A 22,022-nucleotide genomic window follows, 5' to 3' on the forward strand; every position below is an offset into this window, starting at 1 on the left:
TGGCTAGTTGTATGCAATTTCTTCGCAGATGGGCCTCTTCCAAATCTCCAGTTTCTAATAAACTTTTACAGGAAAAGTTGTCTCTATTAGAAAGCCAGCAAACCAACCTAACTGCAGCCTCAGTTTCAGAAACAAGCAAGTTACAACAAGAAATCTCCCTTTTACAGGAAAGCCTCCACTTGACATGGAAACAAAGGGCCAAAGTTCACTGGTTACAACAGGGGGACAGGAATTCAAAGTTTTTTCACCTGAGTGCTAGTCAAAGACAAAAGAGGAATAGGATTTCCCTGGTGAAGGATAAGGATGGGGTTGAATGCAGATCTACTGTTGCAATTGGACTAGCTTTTACTAATTTCTATCGACACTCGTTCACCTCATCTAATCCATCTCACGTTGATATCTGTCTGCAGGATCTCCCCTCTAAAGTTTCTGCATCAATGAATGCAGACCTGCAGTAGGCATTCACTGAAGAGGAGGTTAAAACTGCTGTCTTCCAAATGGGACCCTATAAAGCCCCAGGCCCTGATGGTTATAGCCCCTATTTCTATCAATCCCACTGGTATATGGTGGGTAAGGAGGTTTGTCATGCTGTCCTTTCCTTCCTCAAGTCTCCTTCAAATATTGCCACCATAAACGACACTTTTCTGGTGTTAATTCCTAAATCTAGTAACCCTAAAAGTGTTTCTGAATATAGACCTATAAGTCTATGTAATGTTATCTATAAGATTATCACCAAGATGCTTACTAACAGACTGAAACCTATTATGTCTTTTCTCATTTCACCAAACCAATGTGCCTTTGTACCTAGAAGACAAATTTCTGATAACATATTGGCTGCCTATGAAACTCTCCATACCATGACCACACAACTCTCTAGGCATCAAGGCTTTATGGTTCTAAAGTTGGATATGAGTAAAGCCTATGATAGGGTGGAGTGGATGTTTATTCAAGCTGTTTTATTGAAACTGGGGTTTAATGCTCAATGGGTTGCCTTAATCATGGCATTTATTTCTTCCTCATCTTTTTCAGTTTTAGTAAATGGTGTTCCTCACCATTCCTTTAGACCTGGTAGAGGCCTTAGGCAAGGCTACCCCCTTTCCCCTTACCTATTTATCCTTTGTGCCGAGGCCTTAAACTCTCAATTGCTTGCTGCTGAACATCATAGGTAATTGACTGGTGTGCCAATAGCTCGTGGTCAGATCAAGCTTAACCATCTGTTTTTTGCAGATGATAGCCTTTTATTTTGCAGGGCTTCTTTGCATGAATGGGTTCACTTGAACACCATCCTTTCCTTCTATGAAGCTGCCTCTGGTCAGCAACTCAATAAAGATAAAAACTTCACTATTTTTTAGCAGGAATACTAAGGCTGCAATAAAGAGGTACCTTATGGAGGTGGCAGGTCTTCATGCTTCTACTAATCTGGACAAATATTTGGGGCTCCCCTCTGTTGTTAGCATGTCTAAAATGAGGGCTTTTCATGGCATAGTTGACAAGGTGATCAAACGGTTGGATAATTGGAGGAATAAGTTTCTGTCTAAAGCTGGGAAGGAAATACTTATCAAAGTTGTTCTGCAAGCTTTACCTAACTACAGTATGAGTGTATATTTACTTCCAAAGGCCCTATGTTCTAGATTGCATTCATGCTTTGCCAAGTTCTGGTGGGGACATCAAGACAACCGCACTAAGATACATTGGAAAAGCTGGGATTTCTTAAGTTCAGGCAAAGCTGTTGGAGGGTTGGGTTTTCAGGATCTTCATAGTTTTAACTTAGCCTTATTGGCCAAGCAGGTTTGGAGATTAGAAATGTGTCATTAGTCCTTATCAAGTAGAATTCTCAAGGCTAAATACTTCCCTCACACCTCAGTTCTACAGGCTGGCCTTGGTTCAAGACCCTCTTACCTTTGGAGAAGCATGTTTCAATCTATTCCTCTAGTTGAGGAAGGCCTCATGTGGCAAGTGGGGGATGGTACCAAGATTAGAATATGGAAAGATAAGTGGCTGCTAAGAAATTCTTCCAACAGGATTCAATCACCTGTGGTTGTTCTTCATGAGGATGCTGTTGTAGCTGAGTTGATTGATGTCCACACAAGATGGTGGAATATGGATCTTCTTCGAACAATGTTTCAAGAGGATGATGTCCAAGAGATTCTCAAGTTACCTCTGTGTTTCCTGCCACACCCTGACACACTGATGTGGAAAGGAACTGTCAATGGGCTTTTTTCAGTTCGAAGTGCTTATCATTTGCATAAGCAATCCCTCTCCAGAGCTTCTGGTGAATCTTCTCTAACTGGGACTAGAATTTCTGTTTGGAAGAGACTATGGTCTTTACCAACTACTAATGCAGTGAAACAGTTTGTGTGGAGTGCTTGCACAGATTCACTGCCTACTCGAGCTAATTTACATAGGAGGAAGGTGATTCCTGATTCTTCTTATCCCGTCTGTTAGCTTGAAGAGGAAACACCATGCCACATTTTATGGTCCTGTCCATCAGTCAAAGATGTTTGGATTCTGTGTTCTAAGTCAATTCAGAAGGCTAACACTCAATCCCCCCACTTTTTTCATGTCTTTGAGCTGCTACTCAACAGACTATCATGTCAGGAGATTGTACTGTTTGTCACCTTAGCTCGTCTCATCTGGTTTAGGAGAAATGCTTGGCTTCATGATGGTCCATTTCAAGATCCCAAGGTGCTCTATAAAACTGCCATTCAAGCTGTTGATGATTACACTACAGCCTCTTCCACTCCTGCAAGTTTGGTTTCTCATCCTGTTGGTGTTGCTTCTCATTGGCAACCACATTCATCAGCTTGGGTGAAAGTCAATTGGGATGTTGCTGTCAGGTCTGCATCTTATAAGCTTGGTGTGGGTGTGGTGATCTGTGATTCAAATGGGTCTGTGTTGGCAAGTCTGATGCAACCCTTGGCATATTGCACTAATCCTGTTTTGGCAGAAGCTCGAGGTCTAATTTTTGAAGTGCTATTTTGCCAGGAATTGGGCCTTGATTATATTATCTTTGAGGGGGACAGTAGCCAAGTTGTTCATGCTGTTTTGCGAAAGGCAACTCCTGTTGGGCAATTGCAGGGCCTGGTGTCTGATGTTTGCAGTCTTTTGAGCCATATGCAGCGGAAGATTTCACATGTTAAGAGAAAGTTGAATGAGGTTGCTCATTGCTTGGCCCAATCTACAGCTAATCTAGATATGGAAATAATCGATATAGATTGTATTGCTGATTGCATCTATTCTCTTGTACTGGCTGAGTGCCATGTTTAAGTTCAATAAGATTGACTATATTCCTTTCAAAAAAAAAAAAACCTAGTGTTACCCAATCAAAATCTATCATGTTGTGAAGCAAACACCTTGCAAGGGCATAAGTGAGGCCTGAATATCTTTGTTTTGGTTTTTTGTATTTTTTTGGTTGAATATATTATCATAAAATGGGGCCCCTAGAGAAAATAACTAAGTTCTTGTTTGGTTATACAAACTATCTTATCTCATCTTTTTTAATCATTACAATATTTTCAAATTTTTATACAAAATATAATAAATAATTTAATTTTTTCAAATCAAAAAACAAAAATTATATTCCAAAATTATTTTATTCTACTTTCATATCATCTGATTTGTATAATCAAACAAGGCCATGTTGTTTTCTTGCCCTCCTTTCAAACAGATAGGAAAAATATAAGGAAAATTCATCTTCTTGCAGGCTGTTTGCATACCAAATCGCGCACCAAACGCTGATGTAGAAAATGAAACATTTCATTGAAGAGAAACGAAAGGCTACTGAGCCGAGCGAGAGGAATAGAAAGAGCAAAAAAACCGAAATCCTGTTCTCTTTCTCAAAGTCTTCTCCAAGCCTCATCTTCTCTTCTCCAAGTCTTTTGAATCCTAACCCTAGTTGAAACCAGCCAAATTCCACCTACTCCATTCCCCCGTAGCAACAAGCCTCCTCCTAATTCCCCTTCCCCCTTGTCGTCACCAGGCTCCCCTTCCCCGTTGATGCAATGGTTCCCTATCGGCCCGCCCTTGAACTCTCTTTCTCTCACCTTGCCCTTGGATTCGTCACCTCTACTTTGCTTTCATAAGCCCTAATTTTCTCTAGTGATTTCTCCCCAAATATGTTACCTTCAATGATCAAATCTCTATTCTAAACTGCAACTTGGGTAAATTTTCTCTTATTTTACTAGCTCCCAATCACAGGGTAAATTTTCCCTTATTTTACTTTCACTCTCTATTTTTTTAACAAATATTTGAAGTACATTAATTTGGCATTTAGCAAGGAGGATAAAGGTTTGATCTATGTACTGCATATCATGGCTTCTTGAAATTTAACCTTTTATTGATTCGGCAGTTATCCACTTTGCGGGTGCCCATTGTTTATGTTGGGCAATTCGTATTAAAGTCTCCTAACTTGCTTCGTTTTCAGTATAATCAGATGCACTTTAGTCTTTGCAACTTACTTGTCTATAGATCTAGCTTTGCCCGAAGTGTGATGCGGGTGGGTTTTTTTTCTTAGTGCTGGTTTTTTTTTTTTTTTTTCTTCTTTTTTTTTTTTTTTTTTTTTTTTTTTTTTGCTTAATTTGGTTGAATTCCTAGTCCATATCAATTTTGATATCATTGTTAGATTTGCCCGAATTATTCTATGAATTTTATTGATATATGTATTTGTTCATTTCTTTCAAAAATTATGTTTCGATCTTCTAGCATTGTGCTTTGTTTCAAGTTATTACTTTTGGACATTTGATTGCTAGGTCCACTAGAGAATTGATGAGATAAAGAAGAGGGAGATCGCGGTTCACAAGAGAATGATGAGATTGAGAAGAGAGATCAGTTGGTCCTCCAAAATGATGAAGTCAAGCTTCTGAAGCAACAAACACTTATCTCAGCTTTTTGTTAGGATCTAGGTGGATTCCTTATCCATTGGTTTGCTTTTGTAAATATTAAAAAAAAAAAAAAAATCTTTTAACATGGGTTAGATTACCTAAAGTAACTATTAGGTTATGTAAGTATGCTGTTGGGAATCTAATGGACTTTTGGGTCATGTAATTTGTATGGTAACTATTGTGTTTGTACACTATGTCAATACCTCTTGCTGATGGGTTTTGGTGTTTTATTTTTGTGTTGGTGTTTGATGTTGGTTTCACTCTCATGTATAGAGGGATAAGGATAAACCTTATTTTGGTCAATTGAAATTATTCGACATTATCTAAGCAAATATTGTGCATTTCTCATTACTTTGTTCCCATATTACCTGATCTACAAGCTACAACTAAAAACACAACAAGGGGACATACATGGGAGGGACAAGTGAGATGCATACCATTGGATTCAGTCTTTTGAAAAAAAAATAAAAAAAATCTTAAAAGACATCACTAATGCAAGCATATTGTAATCAAGTAGACCAAATCTAGAACTAATTGAGTAGGACCAGATGCATTAGTGCCAAAGTCACTAATAACACAAATATTGTAACTTCGATTACCAAAATATTTGTGACCACAACCTCTCAAACGTCAATAACAAAGTCTATAATAACAAATCTAGAACTTCAATAAACAACAAAAATACGCCAAATTTTAAAGAAAATAACAACAAAAATACCTAATAACACCAAATCTAGAACTTCAATAACCAAAGGACACCAACAATAATCAACCCAATTTAACAAAGTCCCTAATACCAAGTCCGGACCACTTTACTAACAAAGTTCAAGCATTACAACAAAGCTTCTCAAGGTACTTCAAAAACAAGACTGTAACACCAAGTCTGGAACTACAATAAGCGCTCATTTGTGTCCCATCCGCACCCTCCGGTTGTGTCCCATCCGCACCCTCTAGTTTTGTCCCATTCAGGTCAAGTTGCATCTGTGACCATTGTAGAACATAAAGTAAGAGTTAAAACAATAAATAACATCATGTGAAGTAAAACAGAGTTAATACAAGAAAGCTGAAAATGAGAGAATATTGATGGGATACTTGGGGCATGAGAGACACAGCTATGGCCCCTACCCTGTTAAACTATGTTATCCAATCTAAAACTTAAAAGCCTTACACAAAGCATTTCCATGCTCAAGAGACACCTTTATGCTTTCCTTGACCAACTTGTAATCTAGTCAATATTTTCAAACTTGTTAACATAGAAGTCCCAATACAATGATTTATAAATAAATAAATAAAACTATAGTAAACAAGCTCACCTTGCTGCAATATTTTCCAACATGTTAACACAAAAGTCCTAATACAATGATTTATAATAATTTAAAAAAAAAAAAAACTATAGTAAACAAGTTCACCTGCTGCAATATTTTCCAACATGTTAACATAGAAGTCCTAATACAATAACTTATTTAAAAAAATAAAAAAATAAAAAAAATAGAGTAAACAAGCTCACCTTGCTACAAACACAACAATTTTCATCCACCTATGCCAAGTTAATGCTAAACCAAGAGAAGGTCCTATTCATATCAATTAAATTTGGAAAATAAAGAAATTAGCATTATAGCATTATTTAATTAAAAAGACATTTGTAAACTTCCATCTTCATATGGTCAAACTAACATCATACCCAGGCAACGAATTAAAAACCCACATTGCGCCTTCCACATCTGAGCACCTCGAATACATGTGAATGAGTGCATTCTTCACATTCTGGTGAAATTCCAATCCAAACTTCAGCACGTAGCCATGACATTGCTTGCCCTCTTCAATCCTCCCACTAACAAAACAAGAGGCTAGAGCAATAGCAAATATGTATTCATTGGGACGCAAATTGTCCATAGAAAACATATTCTTAAAGAGTACAAGAACTTCCAAAGCCAAGCCATTGTGTAAGTACCCCGCCATCAGTGCACTCCATGAAACTATGTTTCGTTCACTCATTTGATCAAACAGTTGTCGGGCAATAGATATATCACCACATTTTATGTAGATTAGACAAGCACATGCATTCATGACACGCACAATCTGTTCATTCACCTACTTTTAAGCATCCATTCAAGACAAAGCATATTAGTTCATTCACAGTCACAGATCTATCAGATATTCACAATGTCCACAAATGACACATATGCAACCATAACCAAATTCAAAGTACAAACAGAACCAACTTCAATGTACAAAACCCAAAACCAATAATGTCAACAAATGAACCCAAGAAAATCAAAACATTATAATCTAGACCAAAAATTCAGTGTAGTGCAAAGTTTGGGTGTAATCTAGATTTGTGATAGCAATGTTTAAGATTTAAAAAGAATACAGGAACTTACCAATCAAAGATGACAACGACAGAGTTCACATGGTTTGTTGAAGAGAGCAGTGGGATTTGAGAGAGGCTGAGTTGGGTGGCGGAGGACAATATTTGATCTACAAAATGAGAGAGACAAGTGAAGAAACGTGAGAGGGTAAAAGTAGTGAGAGATCCATGAAATGGAGTGTGAAAATGGGCGATGAAACTTCGGAGGCGACGAACGAGAAAATGGATCTGGGCTGAAATTAGGATCCCGTCATCCTCTGATTCTTCTTTCTGCTTTCTCGTGTCTTTTGTTTTAACTCTATTGACGGAGATACAATAAAGAAAAAATCTTGAGTCAGGCTTGCTTAGGAGGTGGGTTGTGGATTACATCAGTCAATTTCTAGTAGAGATGAAAATGGCAAAAATAGGGAGGAATTTGGGGGAGGGGAGACGGAGGGAAGATGAAACTGGCAGCTTTCTTTCTTTCTTCTTCTTATCCGGTTTGTATTTTCCATTTTTCAATGGAAAATATAATTACAAAAATAATTATATATTAATTTATATATTAATATAATATGATTAATTAAAAAATAAATTTTATTAAAAATAATATTAATTTAAATTTTAAATATTCATGAATTAATATTAATATATAAATTAATATATAATTATTTTTGTATATAACAAATTTTTTTTTAATAATTACACATGCCCTTACCATGTCATCTTCAGTGCGCAATTGGTACACGAATTTCCTGCCTGTATGTGGAAGATCTGGTTCCGAAGTCGAGTCAACAAAGTTTCAAAGTCTAACATAGTAACATATTTTACTTTCAGTGGGCTGGACCTGAACTCTCGTTAGGCTTACATTTTTTTATTTTTTGTTTTATCTTTTATATCATTTTTTAGTAATTTTATATATTTAAAAAAAAAATAATAATTTATAAGATTATTAAATAATATTTTTTAATCATCAAAAAAATTATAAAAACAAAAAAACAAAAAACAAAAACGGATGCTCCAAGCGAGATGCAACTTTTTCCTTTTACTTTTGGTCGATAATATCTTTGACGGTTTTTTTTTTAAAAAAGACCGATTCAAAAAGAGAACTGTCCAAAAAACATGTGATCTTTAATTTTTAGGTCCTTTTGTCCTTTGTTTATTTAATAGAACGGTTACGTGGCAAGCATGCTTACAAAGAATTTTGGCTATTGTTCATCCAACAGTAATAGTACTACTTGCTGTCTTAATTAACGTGACACATACAAATCTTTGACCCTATATATTAATTAATGTTCTTAATTTCCTCATGGCTTGCATTGCTACGAGCTTAATTAGTCATAATCTAATATACTTATAGCATAGTACTTTAATGCTAGCCTGCCCCCATGAAACTGACCACTTCATCTTACCATCCTGCATGGCACATACCACGTCGTCACGTGGAGACAAAAAAAAAAAAAAAAGATGGAAAAAAATTTTGGGCCCTTTTGTAAAACACGATTCGTGTCAACTTCGAGCCCTAACTCTCATCTAGCTCGCAGCCACCTGCCCCCTCCCTCGCCACTCCCTCAAGGCGCCTACCACCATTCTTAGCTCCACCTTTAGTGAGTTTTTCATCCATAGAGAAACACATGATTGACCTCACAAAAATGTTCGTCGCCTCCATCTAGCACCTACAGTGCTAGACCTTCCTCCCTCATGCTGCACTCCACGCCGACGCTGTAAACAAGCTTATATGCAAAGTAACCTAAATTAATTTCCAGAATATAGGTCTCAAACATATCAATGAGCTGTAAATGGTACTCATAGTGATGTCATGCACAACATATCATTTACCACATTAGAGCCTGTAAAAAAAATAAATAAACCTTAATCAAGAAACTACAACAGCTCATGGAGAAGACTAGTACTATGACATAATGACGTTGTCCCAAATTTAGGATCCCAGACTCTCATGTTTTTCCCAAGGGAAAAGGTAGAGATTAGAGAAAGTGAAGCAAAATACCAACGACTGACGAGTTTGAGCAACACATTAATGTCGATCCATGTTTAGGAGTTCAGCAGTAACCAAATAAAATTGAAAAAAAAAATACACAACTATCCTTTGTTTGGTTTTCCAAGAAAATGAGAAACCCATGCTGCTTATCTACTGACGCCTAAATAATGGACTTCCTGATTAGCTCAAGAAGAGGACTACGAATACGCAACGAAGAAAGTAAGTTCAAGTAGCAGGCTGTTTGTCTAGAAAATGTGGGATTGCTATAAATGATTGAAAGTAGAGGTGGGAAAGTTTGAGAGGGTCTGGAAAGAGCGTTGGCATTTGGAGGGGTCGAGTGCTTACCGTATGGCCAAATCTGGGTGCGTAGAAGCTCTGCCACAGTGAGAATAATAAAGAAGCTTTGCTACCTCAATGGATAGTACTCGTGGAGGAGGGAACCGATGTTCAGCGACAAAAGAAATTTGTGACATGCAGTGTTCAGCAACAAGAAGGCGATAGTGCAGTTGACAGGAGGGTTCACTTAAAAATAATACCGCTTGATTTGATTTTTCAACCCCTTTCTTTCTCAAATTTTTTTTTAAATTAATACGCGTCGTGGCATGCTACATCAGGCGGTCAAATGGAGCGGGCATATACAAGCGGCACAGTATCACGACATATATATATATATATATATATATAATTGACGCAGTGCTGTTCGATTAATATAATTTTCAATTTTTTTGACTGCTTAAAAAATCTGATCATGAACCCGCAGGAGTAAGAATACTATATGTAGCTAGTCCACGTTTCCCTGTATTTGGAGTTCAAGCTATGTGTATATATATATATATATATATAGCGCGCGCGCATGCATGAGTTGATTCATTCCAGCTCGGTTCAACCTTCAAACCATGGCTCATTCAAACACGGGTAGGCACTAGCTAGCTAGTCAATGCATTTACGGCCCATTGAAAAATCTACCAGAGCCAAACCCTATATAAGGAGCTCGATCTCCACCTTTATGAATCAATCGACTCATCAAAAATTTCTATATATTTCCTTCCAAAATAAATTCGCTTCAGAGAGAAAGAGATCAGAGAGGAGATAAACAGAAATTCCTTCGTATTTAGCTGTAGAAATAAAGATGGGTCTATCTCGAGGGAAAAGCGTCTTTATAGTTCTGTTTTTTTTAACCATTTTATTTGCCTCTCCCCAACTTGGAGCAATGAGGCCATTGGAAGGAGAACAATGGCGGGAGAAGGCTAGCCTTCTGGTTCTGTCCCTGCAAAAGGGTACTCCTGTCCGTCCATCAGGTCCCAATCCATGCACTCACATCCCTAGAGGGGGCAAAGGTGTATGCACCTGATGATTAGCTGCTAGCAGCCGGCGGCCATGCTGCGCATACATGCACGTACAGCTTGCATGCCTTTTCACGACTCTGTTATTATTTTATTCTGAAACTTATATATATGTTGCTGCGGTTTCCTTTTCATGGCCAAGATTAGAAGTCAAGACTGTAATAAAATTTGATATTTATTATTGCTTTCATCAGCCTGTAATAACATTTGCATTGGTCACAACCATCTAAAAAAGTACGATCGGTTGTCACTACAACAAAAATAGGTTTTAGTGACAGATGAAACTGTCACAAGAAATGGAAAAAACGTCACGAAATATATTTGGTGACGGTTTCTGACCGTCACCACCACTGTCACGTAATGTGCGTCACGGATTACATTTGGTGACGGTTTACTGTACAAGCGTCACAAAAAATATTTTTAGTGACGGTTGGAAGTCTTCCGTTTGATGTAACGTTCGAACGTGGGATTTTTTGTGACAGTTGAAATCTGTCACAAAATGTCACGTGCGAACGTCCAACAGAACGTTCGAACGTTAACCCGACTGATTGACATTCGAATGAGAAAATTTGACGTTCGTTGGTTATAGTTCGAACGTATCATATTTACGTTGGAACGTAAAACAAAATGTTCGAACGTAAATCATTTAAACATTCGAACGTTGTATTCATTTTGAAGGTGAACATGTTCAAACGTTGGGTCGTACATTCGAACGTTATTTCGTAATTTTGTGTAATTACATTCGAACGTTAGTTCTAATGTAAACCAACATTCGAACGTTTGTTATATACATTCGAACGTATAGATCAAAAATACTATTTTCATAAAATTAAAAAATATACAAATTCTATCATCATATTATACCATCAAATTAGCAACTAATAATGTTTTATATAGTTGCAAAATTAGATATTAAAAGTTCTATACAATGAGAAAACTTAATTGATTTCATTTCTTCTTCTTTCCTCGCCCACCACGATTCTACTACAGTGACATAACACGCCCTATCTGGACTCTCATCTCCCTCTGCACTTGTTCTTAAACTTCACTGCACATTCTTTCCTCCTGGACTCTATGTTGCTCCTGCAAACGCATTTCTAAATCAGACTATTGCTCTAAGAGAGACTCCAACTCTTATTGTCTTGATCTCATATACTCATTTGATAAAAAAAAATGCTGCAAAATAAGTAACATTTTAAAAGAAATACAAATAAAAATTAAATTAATGAAATGTTGCATAATTTAATAAATTATTCCTAACATATTCAATAAAAGTTCACAAATTTTTTCAAAATGATATTATATATTTCCACAATATATAAACATATTCACAACTAAATTTACAATATTTTACATATTCTCAACAATTTTAATAGATACTGTAATATACAAATTCACAATATATAAACATATTCCCTATAGAATAAACTAATTCACAAATCACATATACATATGCACAATAATAACTAATTCACAAATACCAAAACATAGTCACAAAAAAATAACCATAACATATGCTTCAAATTCTCATACACAATTATAAAACATATTCATTTTAATCTATAAATATACACAAATATTTATATTTTCATTTTAAGAATAAGCATACACACAACACAAATTTTCATTTTAATTCATCATATTACATAATCCATATCACAAAGATTTTCTTCTAATTCATTAACATAAACAATTCAATTCCTTCTAATTCATCAATAATATTCAATTCAAAACATATTCACAATATATACAATCAAAATTCACTACTCAATTCACAATATTATACCCATATCTAATCCTTCAAAATCTACAATCAACTCACATTATACACATCAAAATGTTCATCATTATCCACAACAAAAGCACAACAAAATATATAAACATATTAATAAAATTTAGAAATATACCTATCACTCACAATATCCTCTTACAAATCACAAGTTTTGAACAAGTTACAACAACCAATCCTTCAAAAAAATCACAACTCTAGTTAGTTAAAGACATATATATAAAAAGACACAAAATAAATATCATAAAATTGCAAAACATTTAAAGGAAAAAAAAGTTTTTCCTTACCAAAATCAATGGAGAGAGCAAAAATATTAATCATCTCTCACTCTACTCTCTCTCTCTAACCCTCTCTCACTCTAACACACACTCTCTCTTTAACCCACAACCCTCTCTCACCCTCACTCTCTCTTTCACGCACGGGAGAAGCAGAAGAAATGATTCTGCTTCCTCCCGTGCGTTTATTCATTAAAACTACTCTGATTTGATATGACATTCGAATGTTTAAAAAGTAACGTTCGAACGTTTAAAAAGTGACGTTCGAATGTTAAATTTTAACGTTCGAACGTTATTTTAAAAATGTGTGGGAAATTTCCCGCATTTTTTCACGTTCGAACGTATATGCATATACGTTCGAACGTTTAAAAAGTAACATTCGAATGTTAAATTTTAACGTTCGAACGTTAGTTAAAAATGTGTGGGAAATTCCCGCATTTTTTCACGTTCGAACGTATATGCATATACGTTCGAACGTTTAAAAAGTAACGTTCGAATGTTAAATTTTAACGTTCGAACGTTAGTTAAAAATGTGTGGGAAATTCCCGCATTTTTTCACGTTCGAACGTATATGCATATACGTTCGAACGTTTAAAAAGTAACGTTCGAATGTGAAATTTTAACGTTCGAACGTTAGTAGAAAATGTGTGGGAAAATTCTCGCATTTTTTCACGTTCGAACGTATATGCATATACGTTCAAACATTTAAAAAGTAACGTTCGAATGTTAAATTTTAACGTTCGAACGTTAGTTAAAAATGTGTGGGAAAATGAGTATAGTATATAGCACTAGACTATATATATAATATATATTATATACTTAACTAGTATATAATATAGTGTATTATATATTATATATATATAGTATATAATATACTGCAGTTAGCTTATCCAATTTTAATATTAAATCATTGCGCTTCAAATTTCAATCTCTTTAAATTTGTAATAATTGTTCACAAATGATGCATTATTTTATTTAAAAATTACATAAAATTTAAATTATAATCATATTTACCAAATACTCTATCTAATGTTAGAACTACACCCACTAACGTTCGAACGTATGTGAAAAAAATATACTCTATTATTATAAATAATATATAATAATATATATATAGTATATTAACTATATATAATATTAACTATATACTATAATATATACTATATATATTAACTATATAATATATTATATATTATAGATTATATGTAATGACTATATATATAATATATAATGAGTATATATATACTATATATATTATATAATATATACTAGACTATAATGAGTATAGTATATAGCACTAGACTATATATATAATATATATTATATACTTAACTAGTATTTAATATAGTGTATTATATATTATATATATAGTATATAATATACTGCAGTTAGCTTATCCAATTTTAATATTAAATCATTGCGCTTCAAATTTCAATCTCTTTAAATTTGTAATAATTGTTCACAAATGATGCATTATTTTATTTAAAAACTACATGAAATTTAAATTATAGTCATATTTACCAAATACTCTATCTAACATTAGAACTTCACCCACTAACGTTCAAACGTATGTGAAAGAAATATACTCTATTATTATAAATAATATATAATAATATATATATAGTATATTAACTATATATAATATTAACTATATACTATAATATATACTATATATATTAACTATATAATATATTATATATTATAGATTATATGTAATGACTATATATGTGATGACCCGTTTTTGAGTGTATTTTCGCTGAGATATTTGTTTTTATTTTAATTAATATATTAGCTATTTATTTTAATTTATTCGCGTTTTTAAATTTAGTTTTCAATTTAATTTAGTTTATTTGATGTGGTGTTTTATTTAGTTGTTTTGCGGTTTTTAATCTTTTTGGCGGGTTAGTTTTGCTTCCCGAAAAGAGGATTGGACCTCATCTTTTCCCTACATCTTTTTCCTTTTTCCTCTTTTTCTTTTTTTCTTTTCCCTTCTTTTCCTTTTTCCTTCTTTTTCTTTTTTTCTTTTCTTTCTCTCCTCTCCCGCTCGACCGAACCCCCCCCCGTGCTCTCTCTCTCTTCCCTCCCTCTCCCCCGCGTCGTCTCTCTCTCCTCCAGCCCAGCGCCGTCCGGCCACCTCCCGACCTCCCACCGGTCCCATTTTCTTCCCCTCCCTCCGGTGTACCTCCCCACCGAAAACCACCCCCAACCGGCCGGCCATTTGGCCGGAAAAAGCTTCCAAAGGGCGCACGGATTTCACTCCGATCCGCCGCCGTCGCTCCACCTCCGACCACCATTTCTTCACCACTTCATCACCGGCCTCTTGCCGTCCTAACCCACCCATTTCCGGCCTCCAACGACCACCGGAGCAGCTCCCACGAGCTTGTTTTCCGATTTGCCATTTTCGGCCATTTCCGGCCATTCCGCCGCCACCCACGGCCGTCCGTCACTTCCAATAGCTTCACAACCACCTCTAGACCATTCCCTATCAATCCCGTGTCCTAGTTTGTCCCCGTTCAAAAGTGGGTTTTTCAGACCCACGGCCACAGTGAATTTTCACTGTGACGTTGCTGTTTTTCCGCCGTTTGCAACGCCGCTTGTTTTCTAAAATTGCCTTATAGCGCTGTAAGTATTTTCCAAACCCTATTTTCAGATTTTAATATATATTGCTCATTCAATTATTTACTGTTGTTGGTTGTTGATTCCGGACTGAGTCCGAGGAGTTTCGGGGGTCGGATGGATGGAGGACGGAGTTGCCTGTTTATTTGTTTTATGTTATTGGATTATTTTATTATGCATTGTTATGGCATTACATGGTGCATGCACGTGTGTTTGTGGGATTTGTGTGAAAAGCCTGTGTATTGGCGTGAGTGGTTTTACGGGTGCGTGTGTATCACAAGCCCAAGCCGGGATGGGTTATTATCTCGGTGGAGCTCCTCTGGTCACTCGGGAGCGGAATAAACTGAGTGATGTCCCCTGAGTTGTCGAGAGAGATGACGGGAGCGGGGCTAGGGGATGCTTGGCTACGAACGCGCCGGGCGCGGAACCGGGCATCGCCCTACTCACCGACTCCGTGGCCCTTCGCTGGCGAGGGCTAGAGGATGCTTGGCTACGCACGCGCGGGGCGCGGAACTGGGCATCGCTCGTTAGGTGTCATATGCGTAGTGGTACTCTACGGTGTGACACTGGAGCCAGGGTGTGCGGATGACCCCTAGGGGAGGTCATGGTGCATACGGTTAAAATTGGATAATGGTTTATGAGGCCAAATGGGACTTTTGGCGTGGGCCAGATGGACTTCTGGCGAGATATTGGGCCGGATGGACTTCCGGCGAGATATTGGGCCAAATGGACTTTTGGCGGCCAAATGTGACTTTTGGCGTGTTTTTGGAAAGGATATGCTTTCGGGCCAAATGGGTTTTTGGCGTGTGTGGAAAACTTGGGTTTTTGGTGGGCTTGTGCATGGGGCATGTTTCATGCATCTTGTATGAGTTTTATGTGTTTTTATCTGGTAGTGTTTGGGTTTACTTACCTGCGGTACCATTCGTGGTTCCGTAGCTTTTGGTGCAGAGTTGGAGGACGAAGAGGAGGAGGCTGAGCCCGAGGATGCGGCTCCGCCGGGTTGCTGATGCTATCTTTATATTTGTTTAAAACTGTATTCGTGTTTTGTAATATTTATCTATGTATGTTTTAAACAGCTTGTATTAAGTTAAGAAAAGAAATTCTGGTACTTAGTTATGACCTTCTTTATCCGCTGCGTGTTTATCTGTACACATCTGTTGCCTTGCACACACTCGGCACTCGTCGATGGGATGGTGACCCGGGTTGTCACCATCCGGACGTCTCAATTTCCCCGTGTTTGGGCGTGGGGATTTGGGGGCGTCACAATATATATAATATATAATGAGTATATATATACTATATATATTATATAATATATACTAGACTATAATGAATATAGTATATAGCACTAGACTATATATATAATATATATTATATACTTAACTAGTATTTAATATAGTGTATTATATATTATATATATAGTATATAATATACTGCAGTTAGCTTATCCAATTTTAATATTAAATCATTGCGCTTCAAATTTCAATCTCTTTAAATTTGTAATAATTGTTCACAAAGGATGCATTATTTTATTTAAAAACTACATGAAATTTAAATTATAGTCATATTTACCAAATACTCTATCTAACGTTAGAACTTCACCCACTAACGTTCGAACGTATGTGAAAGAAATATACTCTATTATTATAAATAATATATAATAATATATATATAGTATATTAACTATATATAATATTAACTATATACTATAATATATACTATATATATTAACTATATAATATATTATATATTATAGATTATATGTAATGACTATATATATAATATATAATGAGTATATATATACTATATATATTATATAATATATACTAGACTATAATGAGTATAGTATATAGCACTAGACTATATATCTAATATATATTATATACTTAACTAGTATTTAATATAGTGTATTATATATTATATATATATAGTATATAATATACTGCAGTTAGCTTATCCAATTTTAATATTATTTCATTGCGCTTCAAATTTCAATCTCTTTAAATTTGTAATAATTGTTCACAAATGATGCATTATTTTATTTAAAAATTACATAAAATTTAAATTATAATCATATTTACCAAATACTCTATCTAACGTTAGAACTACACCCACTAACGTTCGAACATATGTGAAAAAAATATACTCTATTATTATAAATAATATATAATAATATATATATAGTATATTAACTATATATAATATTAACTATATACTATAATATATACTATATATATTAACTATATAATATATTATATATTATAGATTATATGTAATGACTATATATATAATATATAATGTGGATATATATACTATATATATTATATAATATATACTAGACTATATATAGTATAGTATATAGCACTAGACTATATATATAATATATATTATATACTTAACTAGTATTTAATATAGTGTATTATATATAATATATATAGTATATAATATACTACAGTTAGCTTATCTAATTTTAATATTAAATCATTGCGCTTCAAATTTCAATCTTTAAATTTGTAATTTCACAAATGATGCATTATTTTATTTAAAAATTACATAAAATTTAAATTATGGTCATATTTATGAAATACTCTATCTAACGTTCGAACTTCACCCACTAACGTTCGAACGTCACGGATTAACGTTCGAACGTTGGCGCCAAAAAATATTACGTTTGCACGTAAAAATCTTTAACGTTCGAACGTTCATGTAACGTTCGAACGTAAATTTGCTTACGTTCGAACGTCATACGAATTCTCATCTAGATTTAGTGACGGTTTGTATAAACCGTCACAAAAATAATCAGTTTGGAGACTGTCACCAATTCTAAAGCGTCACTAAATCTCAATTTTGTTGTACTGTGTGAACCTTGAAATTCATGTTACTTGCAAATATTAAGAAATTTATTGATTCCATTTTTACTTTTGTTCTTTGAGTAATGAGTTATTTCCAATGTTTTTTTCTATGCACCGCCACTTGAATATGTAACATGATCCTATATATATATATATATATATAGCACGAACTTTGGAGAGAGGTTTCGAACATACAACGTGCCAATTAAGTGTATTAACTTTTGGAATAAATTAAAGAAGGAATGAAAATGTGCATGTGATCAATCATAAAGATTTTTATCCAACAGAAGTGGATGGATATATATAAAGGAGTTACTTCCATGTCTTTCTTTTTTTGTTTTAATCATATATACATAAAAATGAATCAGGAACACAAGGGATCGATTAATGGAACTTCCATCATGTTTGTTTTTTTAATTAATTATTAACCTCAAAACTTAACTCACGATGAGGTTAGTGGTGCCGTGTGTGCGATTGCATGTTAATTGGATGAACAGAAATGCTTGCGGTGATACCTGAAACTTATTCATGACTTGGACGGCACATTAATTAGCCTCATACATTGGAGTACTGTTGGCAGCTAGCACTAATATTAATTGATGGGTATCGGATTTTGGTGGCCGATAAGTACAATGGTTTAAAGCGTGTGTTAGTCTTTGATGGCCAAAGAACAATAAATCGGTTCTATTCCGACATATATAATAAGAGAGAACAAGAAGAAAAAAAAAAACTGGTTCACTTTAAACAAGCATGTCCTTTTGGCCTGTTTCTACTAAAGTATAGTGCACTTTTTTTTAAATTTTTTTCAAAAGAAATACTATATAGTGCTTGCATAACCTATAATTATATCTAATATTACTATTTACATATCATACACCAGTACTGCAAATAAAACGTACATGCGTGCACATGTTTCATTCGTAGTACTATTTTATTTATCCAAATTAAGATCAAGCTGCTGGAAAGGTCGATCTGGCTCTAGACTCCCCAGCTTCTTGCATGGTCTCATATATATGTATAATGGTCATATTAACCATTAATTCATGAACTTAGTTACATACATAATACATATATATATATATATATATATATATTTCCGTTTATAACTATAAAAATATATATATATTTAATTCACCATATTAATCTAGTTAAATGTTTTCAATCATAACGTACCGATCGAAAGTTAGTCATGCTATAGGCTAAGTACATATTTTACGTCGATCCAAATAAAATAGCGCTGTATATAGTTAAGTTGACAAGTGTAAAGTATTTCGCCGCTTTGAAATTTTATACCTGGATGCAAGTAGTCCATGTAACAAATAGAAGAAGGATACAAGAAATGAAACTGAAAAGAAATAGAGAAATCTTTATTGTAAAACCGTGTTCTGCATAATACAAGCAACTCTGCTTTTATACAAGTGAGTAACTGAGGCTATAAAGGTATAATTATAGTAACACACTTAACTAAAGGAATTACAGTTAATTGAAGTAAATTGAAAATTACTTCAATTAACTCTGATCTAATAGTCCCCCTCAAGATGATGTGTATATATTATGCACATTCATCTTGGATAAAAGAGAAAAGAATGAATTGGAAATTAATGGTTTAGTTAACATGTCTGCAACTTGATGAGTTGAAGAGATCGATATGCAAAGTATTTATTAGTCCAGCCTGCACTTTCCCTCTTATAAGATGACAATCCAACTCTATATGCTTTGTCTTTTCATGAAATACTGGGTTAGAAGCTATGTGCAAGGTGGCTTGATTATCACAAAAAAGTAAAGATGTTTTGGAATATGTTTGATGAAAATCTGCAAGTAAAGAATGAATCCATATAATTTCACAAACTGCACACACCATAGATTTGTACTCAGCTTCAGCAGATGACCTTGAGATTGTCTTCTATTTCTTTGATTTTCAAGATACAAGTGAATCTCCAATAAACACACAAAAACCAAAAACAGATCTTCTTGTGTCAGGGCAGCAATCGGAATCACCAAATGTGAATTGAAGATGATGCTAAGAAGAAAAAGTCCCTATCCTAGAGCCTTTTTGATGTATCTTAAAACTCTCAAAGCAGCTTACATGTGTAGCATTCGAAGTTGATCTAGAAACTGACTTAGGTGATTAACAGAAAATGTGATATCCGGTCTTGTGTTTGTAAGGTATATCAGTCTGCCAATAAGTCTTCTATATGTTGTAGCATCTTCCAATAATTCTTCATCTTTCTTGCTGAGTTTAGAATGAGTATCCATAGGAAAGTTTACTGGTTCAGAAACAAGCAAACCAGCACCATCTAACAATTCTAAGGCATATTTTCTTTGACAAATCGAAATGCCTTGTTTTGTTCTAGCAAGCTCTATCCCCTAAAAATATTTAACAGATCCAAGATCCTTTAGCTTAAACTGATTATTGAGATCAATTTTAATAGCCCCCATTGTTAAGATATCATTGCTAGCTAGGTGTTGCCCAGATGACTAACACAAGAGGAGGGGTGAATTGAGTTGTATTAAAAAAATAATAATTATAAATCAAATATATAATATAAAATATAAACAAAATCTGAAATAACAATAAATATAAAGAGTAAGGGTAAGAGAGAAGCAAACTCAGTATGTTAACGAGGTTCGGCCCCACTGCCTACGTCCTCGCCTCAAGCTACCCCTTGAGGATTCTCAAATTCACTATTCAACCTCCTTTAGGTGGAGATAGAAACCTATTACACCTTTAAATAACACCGCTACAAAGGATCCGTGTAGAACACCTCTACACTTGCAATCACCTTACACGTGGTGATTCAACTATTCCCCGTGTAGAATACTTTCTACAAGCACAAGGGTTATACACACCCTTTTTCTGATACAAAAGCTGATAGTGGGTAGGTTATCAGAAAACACTCCTCAATGAGTGAAATAAGAACAATACAGTACAAACTATATCTCTCAAAATGAACAAAGATTAAGGCTCAATGCTTAGAGAAGAGAGAATGAAAGCTTTGAATGAATGTTATATGCTCTGGATGTTGTAAATGTGAAGCTCTCAAATGATCTATTTATAGGCATATGAGACTTCATATTCAAATTTAAAAAGATTCACATGTCAAAGACAACATCATTCACTTTTTCAAAAAATTCAAATAAAAGGTTATTCCTTTTCAATTGTCAAAGACAACATCATTCATTTTTCAAAAACTTCAAACCTAATCTTTTACTTTTGGCATATGACAAAAGGAGCACACTTTCGTTTTTCAAAAATTCAAACCTAATCTTTTACTTTTTACATATGACAAAAAGAGCACACTTTACTTTTCAAAATTTTCAAATAAAATCATCTACCTTTTGTATAAGTCTAAAAAAAGCATCAATCACTTTTGAAAATATTCAAATAAAACATGCACATGTGAAAGATGACAATCAATCATCTTTAATATTTTCAAAGTTCAACCATTTAATCAAGGTATGCACATGTGAAAGATGACAATCAATCATCTTTCAAAATTTTCAAATTTAATTTTCAAAATATTCATGCACATGTGGAAAATGTATTTTAATGCTTTATGATAAAAAATTAATTTTTGAGCATTAATCCTAATTTCGAATTTTGAAGAGATTTACAACATTATTCTATAATTTTAATGTGAACTTGTTCCCTTCTTGCTCATGCTTGTTTCCTTGATGTACTTAACTCCATTGTGTAGACAACTTGAGCTTGAGACTTCTTTATCCTTTGAATTCATTTGTTATCATCAAAATCCATGTGTAAATATATAATTACACAAAACTTGAAATCTTGGGTTCAACACTAGGAGTATATCATCAACATATACTAACAAAGCCACAAAAACATTTCCTTCTTTCCTTATGAATAAGCAGTAGTCTGACTTGGACTACTGAAAACCAAGCTGAACTAAGACTGCTATG

At 34.4% G+C, this 22,022-nt stretch overlaps 2 protein-coding genes across 9 annotated transcripts; one reads left to right on the plus strand and one right to left on the minus strand.

Annotated features, from left to right (window-relative positions):
- The first annotated feature begins 497 nt into the window (after positions 1–497).
- LOC122304957 lies at positions 498–3,267 on the plus strand. The gene is made up of 4 exons (XM_043117220.1): positions 498–1,165; positions 1,356–1,788; positions 1,873–2,412; positions 2,599–3,267. Exons 1-4 carry the CDS (start codon positions 498–500, stop codon positions 3,265–3,267), a joined length of 2,310 nt encoding a protein of 769 aa, XP_042973154.1.
- Positions 3,268–5,449: 2,182 nt separating this feature from the next.
- LOC122305297 (pentatricopeptide repeat-containing protein At5g39680-like) lies at positions 5,450–7,734 on the minus strand. Of its 8 annotated transcripts, none has more exons than XR_006241098.1 (4): positions 6,562–7,733; positions 6,388–6,451; positions 6,049–6,105; positions 5,450–5,861 (listed from the first exon to the last, which is right to left on the minus strand). XR_006241098.1 is itself a non-coding variant. In XM_043117708.1 (2 exons), exons 1-2 carry the CDS (start codon positions 6,945–6,947, stop codon positions 5,846–5,848), a joined length of 402 nt encoding a protein of 133 aa, XP_042973642.1. In that variant the 5' UTR covers positions 6,948–7,732; the 3' UTR covers positions 5,450–5,845. The 8 variants fall into 8 exon arrangements, 1 of the variants encoding a protein (XP_042973642.1); XR_006241101.1 differs by having other exon boundaries at positions 6,388–6,711; positions 7,262–7,731; XR_006241100.1 differs by having other exon boundaries at positions 6,388–6,727; positions 7,262–7,731.
- Positions 7,735–22,022: the final 14,288 nt, after the last annotated feature.

This window comes from Carya illinoinensis, chromosome 3 (assembly GCF_018687715.1).
Source record: "Carya illinoinensis cultivar Pawnee chromosome 3, C.illinoinensisPawnee_v1, whole genome shotgun sequence".
In the NCBI taxonomy this organism is placed as follows: domain Eukaryota; kingdom Viridiplantae; phylum Streptophyta; class Magnoliopsida; order Fagales; family Juglandaceae; genus Carya; species Carya illinoinensis.